An 18,011-nucleotide genomic window follows, 5' to 3' on the forward strand; every position below is an offset into this window, starting at 1 on the left:
TAATATTACAATTTGCAAATTACAATTATAAAGTATAAAATTTTGAATTGCTGTTACAATAGAAAACAGGAAATTTAAGGTAATACAAAGAGATTAAATTCACACCTGCTGACAGCCTTCTCTTGCCGATGCTACCAGAAACTTTATGTGGATACAGGCTGCCAGCAGTTACTTTATAGCAGAGAGATTAACTCCATTAACCAACAGAATACTGTCATGTTTTCATCCTGGATCTGGGGTTCTTGTATAGTAGAATCCAGGGGTAGCCTTTGCTACCATTCTCTGAAAATCAGGGTTCATGATCTTACCGATACCAATCATCAAACCATGCTGCTGGTACCAGGTTTTATCCTGGATCTGGAATTCTTGTGTAGTGGAAGCCTAGGGTGACCTTTTCTCCCATACTCTGACCATCAGGATTAGTGTGCAGGCTGACAAGGGATTAGGAAATCCCTAATTACTGTTTCTAATGCCTATTGCTTTCATCAATTCTTTGGTTATCCATTTTGGATTCCACTCGAGCTATATCTCTATAAGGGTATTATTTGATATGTTCCATTTAGAATACATCCAGGAATGGCTCTGATTCTGTATTTTAATCCTTTAGAAATTTTTGCTGTGCAGGTTGTTCTTTGTATTCTTTTATTTGCATTATCTGAATTCTTTTTATGAGGTAATTACACAGATAACTTCTTTTTCTTTTTGTAATAGTGATATATCTGTGCACATCACATGGAATATTTTCCAATATAACTTGTGTGTAGGGGAAGAATCTACTCCTCCTCATGAGATGGGTTAACTGCCGCTTTAGTTGAAAGAGCTTATAAGTTCCCCCTAGTTTTTGATGGAATTTGAGCATAGATCTCTCCAAACAAGTGTAAAGTGATGATAAACTGTCCTGTAAGAAACCTTTACAAAAGTATCCATCTCATATGTATGATAGAGCATTTATAACAAACAGATCTCTTTGTTATAAATGCAAATGAAAAGAAAAATGAAACGTAATACTCTTACAAGAATTACTACATCATGAAATTACAAAAAACATATGCTAAATGAATATTCTTTAAAATATTTATTAGGATTCAAAGTTTCTGAAATTCAGTGCTTTGTAAAATAAATATGAATAACTTACCAACAGGACAATGACAGATGTAGTCTTGTGGTCGATCAATGCATGTTCCTCCATTGTAACACGGACGGCTTGCGCATTCATCCATATCCACTTCACAGAATTGACCCGTAAAACCAGCTGGGCAATAGCATACTGCCTGGTGATTCTGAACCAAACATAATCCTCCATTCTGGCATGCTTGGCTGTTACATTGCACTAAATATGATAATAGCAATGTTTGAGCATAAATTTAAAAAATAAAATAATATTTAGAGTGTGTGTAAGATGTTAAAAAAGTAAGAAAAAAACGCTGCAATTTCCAGATGATGTAATTATGTAGTTATGTATGATATAGTTACACCATGAATTTTCAAACTAATAGAGTAAGCTTATCTGCGAAAAGATCTAAACCTCACAAACACTTCCTAGTTCATTTCACAAATATACGTGGTCTCAATTCTCTTCTCAGCGATGTCCATTTCCACTTGCAGTCTGCCAAACCCCATGTACTTTTTTTGACAGAATCTCAGTTATTGGTTGATTCAACTACTACTTATCTCAGTTGCCCAAATTATTTGCTGTATGATTCCTTTTGCCTCAAAGGTAGTACTTGTGCATATGTCCATTCCGATATTCATTGTCAGAGACTTAGTAATTGGGAATCTCCTCTTATCGATCTTCTCTGGCTTAAAATCTCTCTACCTCATTCTGTCAAATTCATCTGTTGTCTCTACCATTCTCCCAACTCCACTAATTATCGTCCCTTTACAATTACTTCTACTCTTTCTAAAGTAATGGAGAAATCAATTAACCACCAACTCTTAAACTATCTAGACACCTTCCGTCTGATCAATGTTTGCCAGTATGGATTCCATCAATGTCAATCCACTGGTGATATTCTTGCTTATGTTACCCATTTATGGACAAATTCAATGGAAAAGTTCAGTGAAACACAAGCGGTTGCTCTTGACATCTCAAAGGCTTTCCATCGTGTTTGGCATAAAGGTCTTCTAAACAAGCTTCCATCTTAAGGTTTGCCAACTGTTTTTTGTAATTGGTTATCCAGTTTTCTCTTTGATCGTTCACTGAGGGTGATGGTAGATGGCTCTCTGTCTTCTAACTTCCCCACTAAAGCTGGTATCCTGCAAGGTTCAGTTCTTTCCCCCACTCTTTTCCTCTTGTATATTAATGACTTTCTTCCATTGACTGGAAATCCTATCCATAGTTCTGCTGATGATAGCACATTGCATTCCACTTTCTATTTTGAGAAATCTTGCCCTGCTCAATCAGCTTCAACTTCTCGAATATGCACTATCAATTCCTTAAATGCCAATCTCCAGGTAATCCTCCAGTGGGGCAAAGACAACCTAGTTGATTTCAATCCTTCTAAAACAGTCTTGTCATATCTCGCAAAAAGGATTCTTCTGTTCCTATGCTTATCTTTGGTGACACTCCGATTTCTAGACACGACAATATATCTCTTTTGGGGATTACCCTGACTTCTAATCTCTCTTGGCACAAGCACATTACAAATATTGCTTCCTCTGCATTCTTAAAAACTTGATTTTCTCTTATGCTCTCGACGTTACTGTTGTTCCAAACTGCTGTTCGCTCTGTACAAATTGCAAATCTGCTCTACCATTAAATATTGTTCCCACGTCTGGAACGATGTCCTCAAAACCTCTCTCGGGCTTCTAGATTTCATTCAGAAGAGGGCAGTTAGGTTAATTAATGACTCCTCTCTTACAGTCTCTCCACTCGCTGTCTCATAGACATATTGTTTCTGCTGCATGTCTTTTCTACAGATACTTCCATGGGCACTGTTCTTCTGAATTAACTTCTGTAATGCCGCCACCAGCCAACATTGATTTACTGTCCAACTTGAAACTCACCGAACTAACTTTTTATCTTTTCATTTATTCATTCAACTGCCATTTTCTGAAACAACCTTCCTTCATGTGTATTTCCTGAAAATTACAGTCTACAGATGTTCAAGTCTAATATCAACAAATATTTTCTTTCGTCTTCTCAACCTCCAACCCAAGCATGGTACTAAGTACTATAGGTTCTAATGCCCCTCATGTTTGGCATTTTCATAAAAAAAAAAAAAGTTATGTTCATTTTATAATGTTGTAAAAATACATTTTTAAAATTTTTTTTATAGAAATACCTAATACAAAGCTTCCTGAACATACAGTACTCTAGCTCTACATATGATCTGGAAATATAAAAGAAGCCTGTTAACACCTGACCGGAATATATCATTGTTGTAATTTAATATACATATATATAACAGAGAGAGAGAGAGAGATAAGTTTATTGATAAGATCAATTGGAAAATGAGAGAAATAGAAGAGTAATGCAAAACAGAAACATAGTAAAGAGTGCATAACTAGTTTAGAGATAGCTGTTTGTTTGTTTGTTATTTGATTTTTAGGAGCATTAGCAACTAAGGCCATATTGCTTCGGGGATATGCAGTGGTCATTCCCTGACCTTTCCACATCCTCCGTATTTGGTGGTCATGGTCTCAAACCCCAGTCTAATCAAGAAGCGTGTGCTACGCACTGCTGCTCCTGCCCACCTGGCTAAGGAGGCACCTTAGAGATAGCAAAAAAAAAAAAAAAAATCATACAAAAGGAAATAATACTAAGCAAAAAGATAATGACACATAATATGAAATCTTTGTGTAATTTTCAAGAACCAATCATCAAGACTGCAAGTAAAGGTGACAAACCTTGTCTCTGTTTTGGATATAAAATACATGGCATTAAGGTTTAGGTTAAAACTATGAGATGTAAATAATTTGGAATTAATTATTTATTAAGGCATTAAGAAGATTAAAGCATAGTGGAAATTAATGTGAAAAACAGAAATAAATGGGGGAAGGAAATATGCATTAGGCATGTAATTCATAAATAATTGTTTCTACAGAGAATGCAAATACCCATAGAAGTAAAAGAGAACTTACCATAAACATAAAAGGAGTGAAAGAGAAAGAGAACATGAACATTTCAAAATATATATAGTAGCAAACTAGTGACCTCTTACAAAAAAAAAAAAAAAAAATACATAGTAAAAGCTAGAGATTAATTTTGTGATACACACAACTCAACAGAGAATAGAAGTAGAGAAAAACAATGAATAACATAGCAGGCAGAGGTGCTAATAACTTTGCTAAGGCAAAAACAATTAAATTATGAAGAAAATAGTTTCTCCCCATGAATGGCTCACAAGAAATAAGATGAAGGCTGTAGAATAGTAAAGAGGGAAGAGGAAATGTATTGAAATCATTGCAAAGCCTATTCTATAGAAAGGATCTTGAAGAGAATTCTGAAAGTATGAATCAGAAGGTATAATAATATGAAACTAACAAGAAATTAAGGATAATAGCCAATCATTAGTATATAAAAATAATGATAAAAATAAACAATAGGATAAAGATAAATACCAAATCAAAAATTAGTGAGTAAAAGAAGCTTAAAAAAATTGCATACATTGTATAGTAGAGCATCATATATATCTTATCATCATCTAATAAGGCAACTGTAACTCTGCATTTGGAATACTGTGTTCAAGTATAGAGACCTCATCTGAAAAAAGATACTGAGCTTCTTGAAAGGATCCAAAGATGGGCAACTTGAATGATGAGATTGTCAAAAGGATGACTGTACAAGGAAAGACTGAGATGTAAGCTACAGAGATTGGCAACCAGGCACCTCAGAGATGACCTGATTGTTTATAAGGCTCTGAAAGGGTTTAGTAAAATGAATGAAGGTGGAATTTTTGCTGTTATAAAGAATTCCAGAACTAGGGGGGGAGCATAAATTCAAATTACAGGGGTTGGGGTTTAGATTAAATTGTAGGAAGTTTTCTTTTAGCCAGTGAGTTGTTGATATCTGTGACTGACAGTTTGAATAAATTCAAAGGTCAACTGGTAACTATCCAGTTGATCTTTGAAAACAGAAGAGAAGCATATAATTTGTGTGAGAAGAGAAGCACATAATTTGTATTTTCTTATCTACTTGGTTTTTTCATATATATTTAATTATTTAGTTGCATAGGTGATTCCCAGGGGAAACCTTCAAACTCATTATGTGAATTTGTAGTAAAGCCATACTTGGCCAAGCCAAACAGCAACAGTAATAAGAACCATATTTTTTAGTGCCATGTTATGATTTTATGTTTTTGTTAATTGATCTCTTAGCCCAGGTGCTTGTGGAACCCCATAACCACTTGTGTTAAGAGGCCATTGACAAAATGGAACCCCACTAGTCATCTGATTATGGTTCTTGCCATGGGGAGGTGAGCCAATTATTAGTTTAACTCCACCCCCCCCAGCTGGTTGGTTGGTTGGTTCTTGGGTTTTATTGGCGCATTCCCCCCCCCCTCAGCTACACCCATAGACAAGGACTACAGGTGATTCCAAAAGAAGGAAATCCCAACCTTCCCCCAGCAGCATGGAGGATAGTACAAAGCATTCTCAAGGGCAACCCAACATCCAAGATCAAGGACCAGTCCAGAGACAATCAAATGGAGTCTAACATAGAGGAAGGAGCCATAGGACTTATCCAGAGCAAGGAACTGAACCAGAGTCCTGTCACAGCAAATCCACTGAATGAAAGACAGTCCAAAACAATAATTTAAACTAGCAAGATACCCTGGAGGGAACAAATATCCCAGACAATCCACATCTGTCCAGCATCTCTGAAGGGCAAAGTTCCAAATCCCAAGTTGCAAACAAACTAAGAGTTATCTATACAACTACTTTTCAAGCAGATCCTCCAATCACAAGTGGACTAAGGTGGTGAAAAGCAGCAGCAGTGCACTTATAAAAAGGAATAAGGATACCACATCCAGTTGACTGTTAACACTACCTCACCAAAAGGCAAAAATTTCCTCCTCTCCTGTTATCCTCATAGACAAGTCAAGTACTCCAAAGGGCAGATACAGCAAAAGACAAAGTCATATCCATAATTGCCAATTAAAACCAACATTTAGGTTGAAGAAACTTGCAGCCCATTAATAAGAGAGCAACAACAAAGAGAATCCTATCACAAGCAATGATCCAGACCAGAGCCAACATAGCAGGCCCAATCCAAAGCCTACTGGCACAAATACTGAGAAGATTCAAAGCATCAAAGTTCACATGACACCCAAGTCAATCCAACACAGAGATTGCTGGGGCCAAGTCCAGAGCATGGATCTAGATCATTGCCTTCAACACAAATCTCCCACTTGAAAGGAAATCCAAAGTAATAATCCAAATCAGTAAAGGTACCCTTGAAGGAAGTTGTTTATTTGGTTTTTAGGAGCATTAGCAACTAAGGCCATATTGCTCCGGAGATATGCGGTGATCATTTCCTGACCTTTCTGTATCCTCCGTATTTGGTGGTCACGGACTCAAACCCTGGTCTGATCAAGAAGCGTGTGCTATGCACTGCTGCTCCTGCCCACCTGGCTACGGAGGTGCCTGCTTGAAGGAAGAGGGATCCCAGCAGAGCATATCACATTTGTAATCAACACTATTCCTATGATCATTTTCCATCTGATCAATTCACAATTGGGCTAAATTGTGAAAATGGGCTACTTACCCAATAAGGGGGGATGGAGTTACCACATCTCTGCTTTCATCATCCAAGGGCAACTGTCCCCTTTAATCACTGTCTCACTTGAGACAAAAATTCCTCAAACAACCTCATTTGTAATTAGCTTTCTTTAAGCAGTCTTTCTTAGGACAGACAGCAAAACCTTGAAATGACTTAGAAGAGAATGACTTAGCACCTCCACCAACTGTAATAGTGAGATCCATTAATTTGGGTAAGAAACAACGTTAGCCCTAGAGTCAATAACAGCACAAAACATGTACATTTTCCTCTCCTCCAGAGTAGTAGCTTTTTTATTATTTATTTATTTATTATAGTACACAGTCCCTGCCAGCCTTTGGCAACCCCACCATATATTAAATAATATCTTAAAAACATCATAAAGGTTTAAAATATACAAGTTAATGTTCAATAATGTATTAAAGTTAGTGTGACTCATTACATATCCAGTTCAGAGATCCCAATGCATATGTCTTAAATTTATTCAAAAACTCAGAATGCTCAGGTCACCAATATACTAATGTGTCCAATAAGTGAAATAAAATAAAGCCAGCTCACTGTTAATTCAATTCACAGATCATTGTATTCAAATAATAATTGAAACCACTGAAGAAAAATCTATACTGCCTCAGAATCAATTTCATGGCCGAATCAAACTGTAATTTTTTGTAAAACCTTTATCATGCCACATCTAGAAGTCATGCAAATCGTGTCCCACATTAAATCAAAATCAATACCAAGTGTGATTTGCAGCTTTTCTAGCATAACTAATTCCATCTCTTGACATATTCTCCTGTTGTATTTACATACAACAGATGAATTGGAGAAGTTTGCAGTATTCTCCAATAAAATGGAAATTCTTTAGATTGGTACAGAATGGTTCAAACCAAATTTAACAGCCAGGCAATTCACACACACACACACTGGATTGTTGCCTTTAACATCACACTTTAAGTGACTATACCCTTTCCCTGCACCTTGTGCACAAACAGTGTTCTCAATGTTGCACCGTTCTGCAGTATGTCCACAAGACAAACATTTATAAAACATTTGTCCTATGAGTGTAACTAGATAAAACCACTTGAACCTATAACTGAGCAACCTATGAATATCCTCAGTCACCTTTCGAGGATGGATCTGATCCTGAAAGAAGTTTCAGCCACTCGGTTCCTTCCTGTCCTTTCTCTGTTAGATCTCAAAAATTGAACTCTAATTTCACAAATAAAATCTTCCTGTTTAATAAGTGTCTACTAAATTGTGTCTATAAATCTTGTTCATTTATTCATCTTCATCTATAGCTGAAATAACATTAAATTATAATTTTGGTTTCAGACCTCTCCCCCCATCAGTTTAGATCTTCTGAACATATCATGTGATTCTATCATTCTGGTATCATTTTCACTATTTATGCTTGCAATTATAGTACAATGCCCCACCTCTCTAACAGATTTAATCCTAATTTCCCACAAATTTAATCTAATTTCTGAATGAAAGTTCTGTTTTACCTCTTTGCTGGACTGACAGGTACAATGTAGACTCACCTTAATAACTATCACATTCAATTGATCTTCAGGAGATTTTTTTGGTTTTTAACAGTGAAACCGAAGTCTGCTAAATTCCCAAAGAAATAACTAATCCATTTACAAAAATGTAGTTTTCAAGTTTGGTCGAAAACAATCACAGTGGCTGTGAATCAATGAATGAACTACAGAAAAGAACTTCTTTGTAATCAGTCCAATGTATTTGTCATTTATCCATCAAACACTGGCATAAATGCTTCTTCTCCTCTTTAATACCATTCAAACTATCCAACTTAAAATCTTCATACAAAATGTGATATCTATATCTAATTACAAATTGTCCCTTTATCAAATGAGACCTAAAAAAGACAGTCTTCAATGGATTCGGTAAAATGCATGTGAATTTTAGGGAAGTGCACATGCAAAATTGTCTATTTTTAGGCCTCAGATGTTAAAGGGTAGAGCTGAAAAGTACCTGCCAGATTTTTATTGCTTTTATTGTTTTGCAAAGGATTTCATTACATTTATTGTATTAAAAAGTATTTTACCTTAGCCTATTTATTTTATTAATGGCAATATTTTGATACAATAAAGTTTTTTGCATACCAGCACCTGCAAGTTCATTAATACAAGTATTTCTTGTTGTGAATGCTATGATTTGTACTATGAAATACTTTCCCCCCTTCTGTAGGCTGATGCACCATGAATTCAATGTCTGGCTATTGAAAATGAAATCCTTAGTGCCATACCGCATAGATGTTTATGTCCAAAGTTGTGGCATTATAATACACAGGTTTTTAAAATGTGTTTGGAGGAAAATGACTTGAAAAACTTTTTTAAAGCTGCCGATGCTTGATCACAGACTTGCATTCTGCATTAGAAAAGAATACTAAGAGGGAAAGAGTATTAATGATTTACATGCTGAATTCCATGAAAAGTTTAAGGATTTTTTCAGACTTGGAAAAGAAATTTGGCTATTTAGCTCTGTTCAATGTGGATGAAAGCAAAGCACCTAGAAAAGGCAAAACTGAAGTTCTCAAACTGCAATATGATCACCACTTAAGAACAAATTCATTGACCTACCTCTGCTCAAGTTTATAAACATCTGAATAAGGATATTTTTTGGCATGTTCCTCACTATGTGTAAAAGATGACCACTATGTATCAATGTACATTTGTGAATACGCATTTTACATAATGAAACTGCACAACAATTGGATGATAAGCGCAATTATGAAAATTACGAAATGAAAATTAGTCAGCATTGGATGATGACTAATTTTCATTTTTTGAGACATGATATGAGTGACACCTTTGAGACATGAACCCAGTCATTTAATGAGATGCAAAAAAAAAAAAAAAAAAAAAAAAACCACGAACTCTACATTTTTCACTGACACTATCTCCAATAAATGAACCCTCATGAAACAGTTTTTTGATATCTTTTCTTTTCTATTAATAAACAATCCCAAGTTAAGAATGTTCTTTTTCATGCTACCATGAAAACTCAAAAAATTTGAGTACTCCTAGCATTATCAACAAAAAAAAAAAAAGAAAGAAAAAGATTCCTATACAGCTGCATTATAAGCATCTAAAATGGAGATGCCAACAACAAACTACATAATTATATGATACCATATGATATCTTAAAAACAGTCTGAAACTGATGCTTGGTCATTTAATAAACAAGACCATATTATAATATCTTGAGAGGAACAAAATTAAATATTAATAAACCTACCAGGTGCGCAAGCTTCAGAACTCAGTGCACCAGGACGTAGTGTTCGTCGATTAAGAGCACACTCTGAACAAAATGTTTCACCTTCTAAGGGTTGAAAGAAGTTTGTGGGACAAGCAGCACATGGCTCCAATCCAGTTTCTGAATAAGTACCAGGAGGGCAGCGTGCTGAAAAATATAAGAATAATGCTATCAGTTTATACAAACAATAAAATATATACAAATTATTTATAAGTATGCTATTAACTTATCATCTAACAACCAAAATAGAGAAGATGGACTAAATTAACCATGTAAATCATAAAAATGTTTACATTATTTGTATGCACATGCATTCACTTCCAAACCAAATTTATAAAAAATGATACACACACACACACACACACACACACACACAATATCAGTTAGATACTTACATGGAATGTCAAATATTGGTCAGATATTGTATGGAATATTTCAGAGAATCTTTTATTGATAAGATATTTGATCATGCGTCGGTCCATCTTTGGCAATAATTATACACTGTATCCTCATCAGTAGACTCCAAACCAATTTTTGACAACAGGAAGGTGGTATTTTAGTCCATTCCTCCTTCAATACAGTTCAATTCAGGTCACGCTAAAATGACTGCAATCAGTCATCTTAGCCTGACCCAAAGCTGCAGTTCCAGTTCATCCCAAAGGTGTTCAATCAAACTGAACAGGGCTCCAAGAAGTTTGATGAAGTTTCTGCACACCTATGTCTTCAAACGTGGTAATGCACAGTGCTGGAACTTTTCTCTTTCAGCATGACTATTCATTTCATAACACACACAGCATCTATCAGGAAATGAACTGTCATGCTAAAGAGAAACACTTCCCATATGGCTTCTATAGTATAGGAAGGGCAGAATTGTCCAACATGTCACTCTACTGAATGGTATTCATTGTTCTAGGAATGATGACCAATGGTCCAAGCCCTAATCATGAGAAACAACACAAGACTGTGGCAACATATCTGGCAAATAATATTTCCAGGCATATTAAAAAAATAAATAAATAAAAAATACCACAGTAATCAGATTCAAAAACTGTGTACCATGATTCATCACTCCACAGCACAGCATTTTAATGTTCCAGGGAATTGTGCAGCAGACAAGTCACCTCTGTACATTACATGCTGTGATGTGATGTTTGGTTTGATTGCCACAACTCTTTCGTAAAATCCGTTGCTATGCAGCTCGGAAAGTATTTTCTTTGTATTAATATTAATTTCTATCTATTTATTTTTTGTACACTCATTAGTTTGAATAAATTAATGAGTCTCTCAGCTTGACTGACAATTCATTGTTATGGAAAGCAGTGCATACTAATCCAATTATCAATCAGCCTTCATAATGCAATTTGCAGAGTATCCAGTTGCTAGTCCAAGAGTTTTCAGATCTGAGAAACAGGTAAGTTTTTGAAAAATTTCAAAAATACAAAAAGTTGTTCCTACCATAAAAGACTTCAGTTCAGGAAACTGCAACACTTGAAAGCTAGGCACTTGGGGGAGACCTGATTGTAGTGTAAAAACTTTTAAATGAATTGAGTAAACTTAATGATGATGGTATTCTTACTCTTTCTCAGACAACCCACACCCAAGAAGTGGCATAAGCTTAAATTGAAAGGGAAGCATGCATGATAGATTTCTGAAAATTTGTTTTCAACAAGAGAGTAATTGATTGCTGGATTAAATTTTCATCTGGTGTTGTAAGTGGATATTTTGAATAAATTAAAAGAAGCATTAGAAAAATTATTAGAGGGAATGGATGGGTGAGGTGGGTATTTTTATTTATTTTTTATTTTGGCTAATGTATTAGCTTGTTTCCATGAATCATTTGCAATTATTAATACTAATACTACTACACTGGGCATAATTGATGTCTGATTTGCATTTTGCATTAACATAGCTACCTAACAGTGGGTTCTATAAATAAAATATAATATTACAAATATTTTAAAAATGTAAAAAAGATATTGCAAACTAGGCTTAAATCTAGAAGACAAGAAAATTTACATAAAAATGAAAAATGAAAAAATATATATATATTTGCTTGTCTAACTTGTAGACTAGGGATAAAGGGGTTAAAGAAGGAAATTGTAAAGATGGAAATGCAGTGATTTATGTTGTTACTCTCTCTCTCTCTTTTTTTTGAGCAAACAGCATATATCAGGGGTGGGGAACTTTTTTAGCACCAGGGGCGAATTGCAAGTGCATAAGAACCTATGGGTGCACATCTTTGCTGAGAAAAATAATGAATCTTAAATTTTACAAATTCATAGGTATGCCCACGATCACACCAAGCAATATTAATTAAAATATCATAATGCATTAATTAACAACACAGTCATAATGCTTTAAATACTGAGACACCACAGTTATAATGTTTTAATTTTAATGAAACTTCTTACTTTGCACCTTAATGAGAAGGTTGGGCCTGCTTTGCTTTGGTTTGGAAAGCTCAGAAATGTTGGATGGCACTGATGATGCAGCAATTCTTAGTTGGTTTCCAAGATTATCATCCATAAGTCTAGCATGCAAGCGGTTCTTGGCTAAATTTAATGTTGAGAAAAATTGTTCACATTGGTTGGGCACAATTGTTCACAAGTGGTAGAAAACAGTGATGCAATTTTCGATGCATGATTCCTCAAAAGTGAATATTTTTCAGTATCTACACAGAATTTATAAAATTCTAAAATAGATACACTATTAAATTTCAATTTCAAAGTATTATCTGACTGTAAATGAATTAACTCTAGTTGCAAGGAATCAGGAACTTCATCTGCCATCACATCAAAAGGAGTTTTGTGCATTCTTAGTTTGAGTTCATGATTTTGTAAATCTTGAAACCTCTTTTGAAATTGATTCAAAAGATTTGAACACTCTGCAGCATACTCTACTATCGATTCTGGTTTCAGTTCTTTCAGTGTTGGAAAATGTACCATGCAGTGTTTTTTTTTTCATTTGAGTTATGAAGAGTTGTAGCATTGATTCAAAGCACCTGATATTGACAAGAAGAGAGGTAATAAGCTGATTTGGCCCTTGTAATTTCAAATTTAGATCATTTAAGTAGCTAGTGTTATCCAAGGCCACGCCAGGCTATATAGCCGCCCTAGTGCAAATTTCTTATTGGTGAATATATAACTTAAAATTTCTTGTGAAGATTCATGGACATAAAATTTTGAAAAATTTGTATTTCATTTGTAATATCAACAGCAACAATATCTTTTGGACATTCCTCATTGGCAGCAATGTTTTAAAATTTCATCTTTTGGCATTTTACTTAGCTTGCTAAAACAGTGTAAAAAATTAAAATTATTATTATAAACCTTGAACTATTCAAAACGTTCATGTATTGCGTTTCTTGTAGTATCTAAAATGGCAAAAAAATAAGTTTATTTTAAAATTATCTTTTAGTGTTGGCACAAATTCATCTCCAGATTCATAATCAAATAATTTTTTTATGTTTCCTTCCCATTCTTAAGTTTTCTTTTGGAAAATCAGTGGCAGTGTCTAATGAGTTAGCAATTTTTGCTGCTTTTTCAAGTACACATACAAAATAATAATAGTAATAGTGGCATGTGATGCAAGAAAGTAAGCGTATGAGCTTATGTAGCATCAGCCAAAAAAAAAAAAAAAAATTCACACAACCATTCTCTCTAAATGTTTCTCCAGTTCCTCCTTAAATTTATTCAACCTATCAACTTCCACAACGACAGATGGAAGTTTGTTCCAGCGATTAACCACCCACTGGCTAAAGGCAAATTTCCACACATCTGTTCAACAGCTGTCTTTCCTCAATTTGAATTTATGACCCCTTAGGTTCGTAATCTGAACAAGTGGAAGAATCCCATCAGAATTCAGCATGCTCAACCCATTCAAGGCCTTATACACCTCTATCAGATCACCTCGCAGGTGCCTAGTTTCCAGCCACTGCAATTTGCAGAACTTAAGCCTCTCTTGGTAAGAGGATCCCTTCATTCCCCTCACCAATCTTGTTGCCCTTCTCTGTACACACTCAAGCAAATCTACATCCTTCCTAAAATAAGGCCTCTAGACTTGTACGCAGTACTCAAGGCATGGCCTGACCTCTTATACAGAGGGACAATCACCTCCTTTTCCCCTGCTAGCAAAATTCCTGTATATCATTGACAAAACCCCATGACCTGCTCTGGCAGCACGTCTGCATTGCTCAGAAAACTTCATATCTGACTGCCCAATTACTCCCACGTCTTTTTCATTTTCTACCACTCTAAGTGTAGTACCATACAGCTGGTACGTTCCTCTGGGGTTGCTTCTACCTATATGCAGTACTTTGCATTTTTCAAGGTTAAACTTCAGTTGCCACTTCTCAGCCCATCTTCCCAAATTTTCTAGATCCTGTTGCAGTAGCACACTGCCATTAAGGGCTTGCTTAGTTCCTTTGCCGCCTCCTTTAAAATGCTCATCTCTTCTAAAGTTTATAATTGTTCCCTTGAATTTTTTTTTTAAATGCATTGGTGATGTTAATATATATGATTGTGTATTTTGTAATAATCTGCTTACAAAATTTACATTAGACAAAACATCAAACCAAATCATAATAATAGGGTACACGAATTTAAAAGGTCTAATTTTATTTGACAATGACTGAGACTGATGTTTTGTTTTCAAATCAAATTTATTATCACAAACCAAATATATTTCATTAAGAGAATCATTAATTTGTTGTAGATTGCATACTAGAGGTTTTATAGCATCAATTTGACTTTCCCAACATGTCTGACAAAGGTTTCAGCAAAGAATTTGAAACTTTGTTTTTTAATATTGCCCACCTTTTAGTACTACTAGAAAAAAAATTATAAAGTTCCTGTATAATTCCAAAAAAAATCCAAATAAAAAAATTGTTGCTTTTTTTTTATTTGGTCACTTCTCATTTTTTTTCTTTTTTTGTATTCATAACCAGAGAGTCGTTTCCTTCCATCAGACATCTGAGTAATACTGAAAAAAAAAAAAAAGTTGTAAATTTAAAATTCATTATTTCTTCATATAAAATACAACAAAACATTCTTTGATACATTGAACTTTTAGTCTCCTTAGTCTTTGCCATCTCTTTTAGTGTTTACAGAACATTTATCTTTACTGCCTCTTAGTCTCTGCTGCCCATGAGTCAATGTGTGGTACACCACTTGCACCACTGGGTTTGGTGTGGCTCTGGTGATATTGACCAAAATCACATAACCACTTTTGGTCCTCTAATTCCATAATGGGGGAGCCTTTAATATCCAGGAAGAGTTTCACTTCATCTTTCAGCTCATAGAAGCACCCTTTGCTTCATCTTTCAGCTCATGCGCCCTTTGCTTAGCCAGCGAATCTTGCAATGGTACAATAAATCACCATATGAGCATGAAGGAGTTGAAAGGTCCCTTAACATTGTTTTAAATTCTCTGTTGTTTGATCCCTTACTTTTTATGAAGTTAATACATTTTGTTACTACTTTCATTACATTGGTCATTCTTGGAGAATGTGTGCCTAACCGTGTTGGCGAATAAGACAGTGACATGCTATTAACACATTAGATTCTAGTTAATGGCTCTCCAATTCTTTCTTAATTAAAGCAACAAGTCCTTTTTGAGATCATACCATATACGGTGCACCATCCATAACTACACCACACAGTTTTTTGTAAATGGAAATCACTTATTGCTGATTTGATTTCAGAAAAGAGATCTACACCTATGGTAGTCCCATGCATTGATTTTAAAGCAAGTAAATCTTCTCATATCGTAAAGTTTGCCATTATCTCACATACATATATAGCCAAATGTGCTGTATTTGCTATATCTGTTGTCTCATCTACAGCTATGGAATAAAACACAAATTCTGATGCTGCTTGTTTTAAGGATACGTGGATATCATTAGCCATGTCTTTTATATGGTCAGAAACTGTTCTCCGGGATAAACAAATATTCTCAAACAATCTGACTTTATGTGGAGTTAAAATTTGTGCTTGTTATTGTTGTTATTTTGGTTTTTAGGAGCATTAGCAACTAAGGCCATATTGCTCCGGGAATATGCGGTGGTCATTCCCTGACTTTCCGCATCCTTCGTATTTGGTGGTGACGGGCTCGAACCCCGGTCTAATCAAGAAGCGTGTGCTACGCACTGCTGCTCCTTCCCACCTGGCTACGGAGGCGCCTTAAAATTTGTGCAACAGCAACTATACACTCTTTAACAAACTCGCCTTTGATGTGTGGTTTCATTTTCTTTGCAATTAGTTCACACACTTCATAACTTGCTTGCATTATGGATGTATTTTCATGAATAATATGTCTTTTGAAAATAGATTGCTGTTTGCATAAAGATTCTTTTAAAAATGTTAGCTTGTCTAAATGCAGAGTCTCTTTCAGTTTTTCGTATTCCTTATGCTTAGTCAAACAGCGGCGTTCAAGATTGTCCTTTTTATTAACTGCAACCGATTCTTTACAAACAAGACACACACACACACACACACACACACACACACACACACACACACACACACACACACACACACACACACACACACACACACACACACACACACACACACACACTTTTCAATTACTTCCATGAAAAAATAATTGTTGTTGTTGTTTTCATCTCTTCAGTCATAGCCAACCTTTAGAAGGTTTATGGGCGAGCTGCCTCCATGCTGTCTGGTCTTCAATAGCTTCTTTCAACTCTTTCATGCTCATGTCAGTGTCACTCTTGATGGTGTCAAGCCAGCATGTTCTTTACCGACTTCTCCTTGTTCCACTGACCTTTCCTAGCATTATCAATTTTTCCAATGAACTGGATTGCATTATGTGACCGAAATACATTAATTGTAGCTTGGTGATCGGATTCCAGTGATGTTTCTGGCTTGATGTGATCTGAAACCTCTCTGTTCATAACTTTCACTGTCCATGGTAGGCAAAGCAGCTTTCTCTGGCACCAGAATTCAAAAACATCAATTTTCCTTCTGTCTGCTTTTTTAATTTCCAGCTTTCACACCCATAAGTTGTCATGGGAAACACTATAGCATTAACCATTCTGATCTTTGTGTAAGGTTGACATTTTTGTCTTTCCAAATCTTTTCCATGCTCATCATTGCACTGCATCCAAGTGAAATTCTTCTTTTAATTTCAGGGCCAGATTCTCCACCCCGGTCAATCTGAGATCCAAGAAACATGAAGTCTCGGCCAGATCTGACCTCTTCATTGTTAATTTCAACTTCTTCTGTCCCAGCTGTTGTGTTGTCATAATTTTTGTTTTCTTGATGTTACGCTGCAGTCTCGCTTTTTCGATCTCATCTTTAACTATTAAAATCAGTTGTATTAGATCTTTCTTTTCTGCAAGCAGAGTTGTATCATCTGCATATCTTAAATTATTGATGTTTCTGCCACCAATTTTCACTCCAATTTCTGACTCATCCAAATATAATTTTCTCATAACGGATTCAGAATACAAATTAAATAGAAATGGGGATAAGAAACAGCCCTGTTGCACACCTTTTCCTTTTCTGATTTCAAACCAGTCTGTATCTCCAAATGTTGTTCTGACAGTTGCTTCTTGATTGGTGTACAAATAATATATTGGTGTACTGTGAAAAAATAATTATTCATCCATTTTTCATCAAACAAAGAACTTTTGCCTGCAGTTCTTTCTTTTTCTTTTATTATTACTAGTCATTGCAGAAAGGGATTACTTTTATGCACTTTACAATATTGACTTAAATAGAACTAAGCAAATGAACCACAAACATTGTTGCCAACGTTCAAAATTATTGCACTTAATTTGTAATGATGGGTAATGATGCAACCAACAACTAACCAGGACAAAACTTAAATAAACATTAACTATCCGTTACCAATAACAAGACCTAATAAGGTAGAGCCAATGAGTTAAAGCATGGTTTTGGGGTAGAAAAATGCTAATTGACTGTAATAATGATGTCACTATTAGATCATCAATTCATACTTTTCCGACTCATGATTAATGTCACAAGACAAAC

General features: G+C 35.2%; 1 protein-coding gene across 1 annotated transcript in view; it reads right to left on the reverse strand.

Moving 5' to 3' along the window:
* LOC150081645 (uncharacterized) overlaps positions 1-18,011 on the reverse strand; it is a 981,095-nt gene that overhangs the window by 352,220 nt on the left and 610,864 nt on the right. The window contains exons 34-35 of the mRNA XM_090380575.1: positions 9,980-10,144; positions 1,136-1,330 (exon numbers count right to left, since the gene is read on the reverse strand). Of these exons, the coding sequence (XP_090236701.1) occupies positions 1,136-1,330; positions 9,980-10,144 (360 nt within the window). The remainder of the gene's footprint in view (positions 1-1,135; positions 1,331-9,979; positions 10,145-18,011) is intronic.

The sequence above is a fragment of the Mastigoproctus giganteus genome, chromosome 8 (genome assembly GCF_048544385.1).
Source record: "Mastigoproctus giganteus isolate SK-2022 chromosome 8, ASM4854438v1, whole genome shotgun sequence".
Taxonomy (NCBI): Eukaryota; Metazoa; Arthropoda; class Arachnida; order Uropygi; family Thelyphonidae; genus Mastigoproctus; species Mastigoproctus giganteus.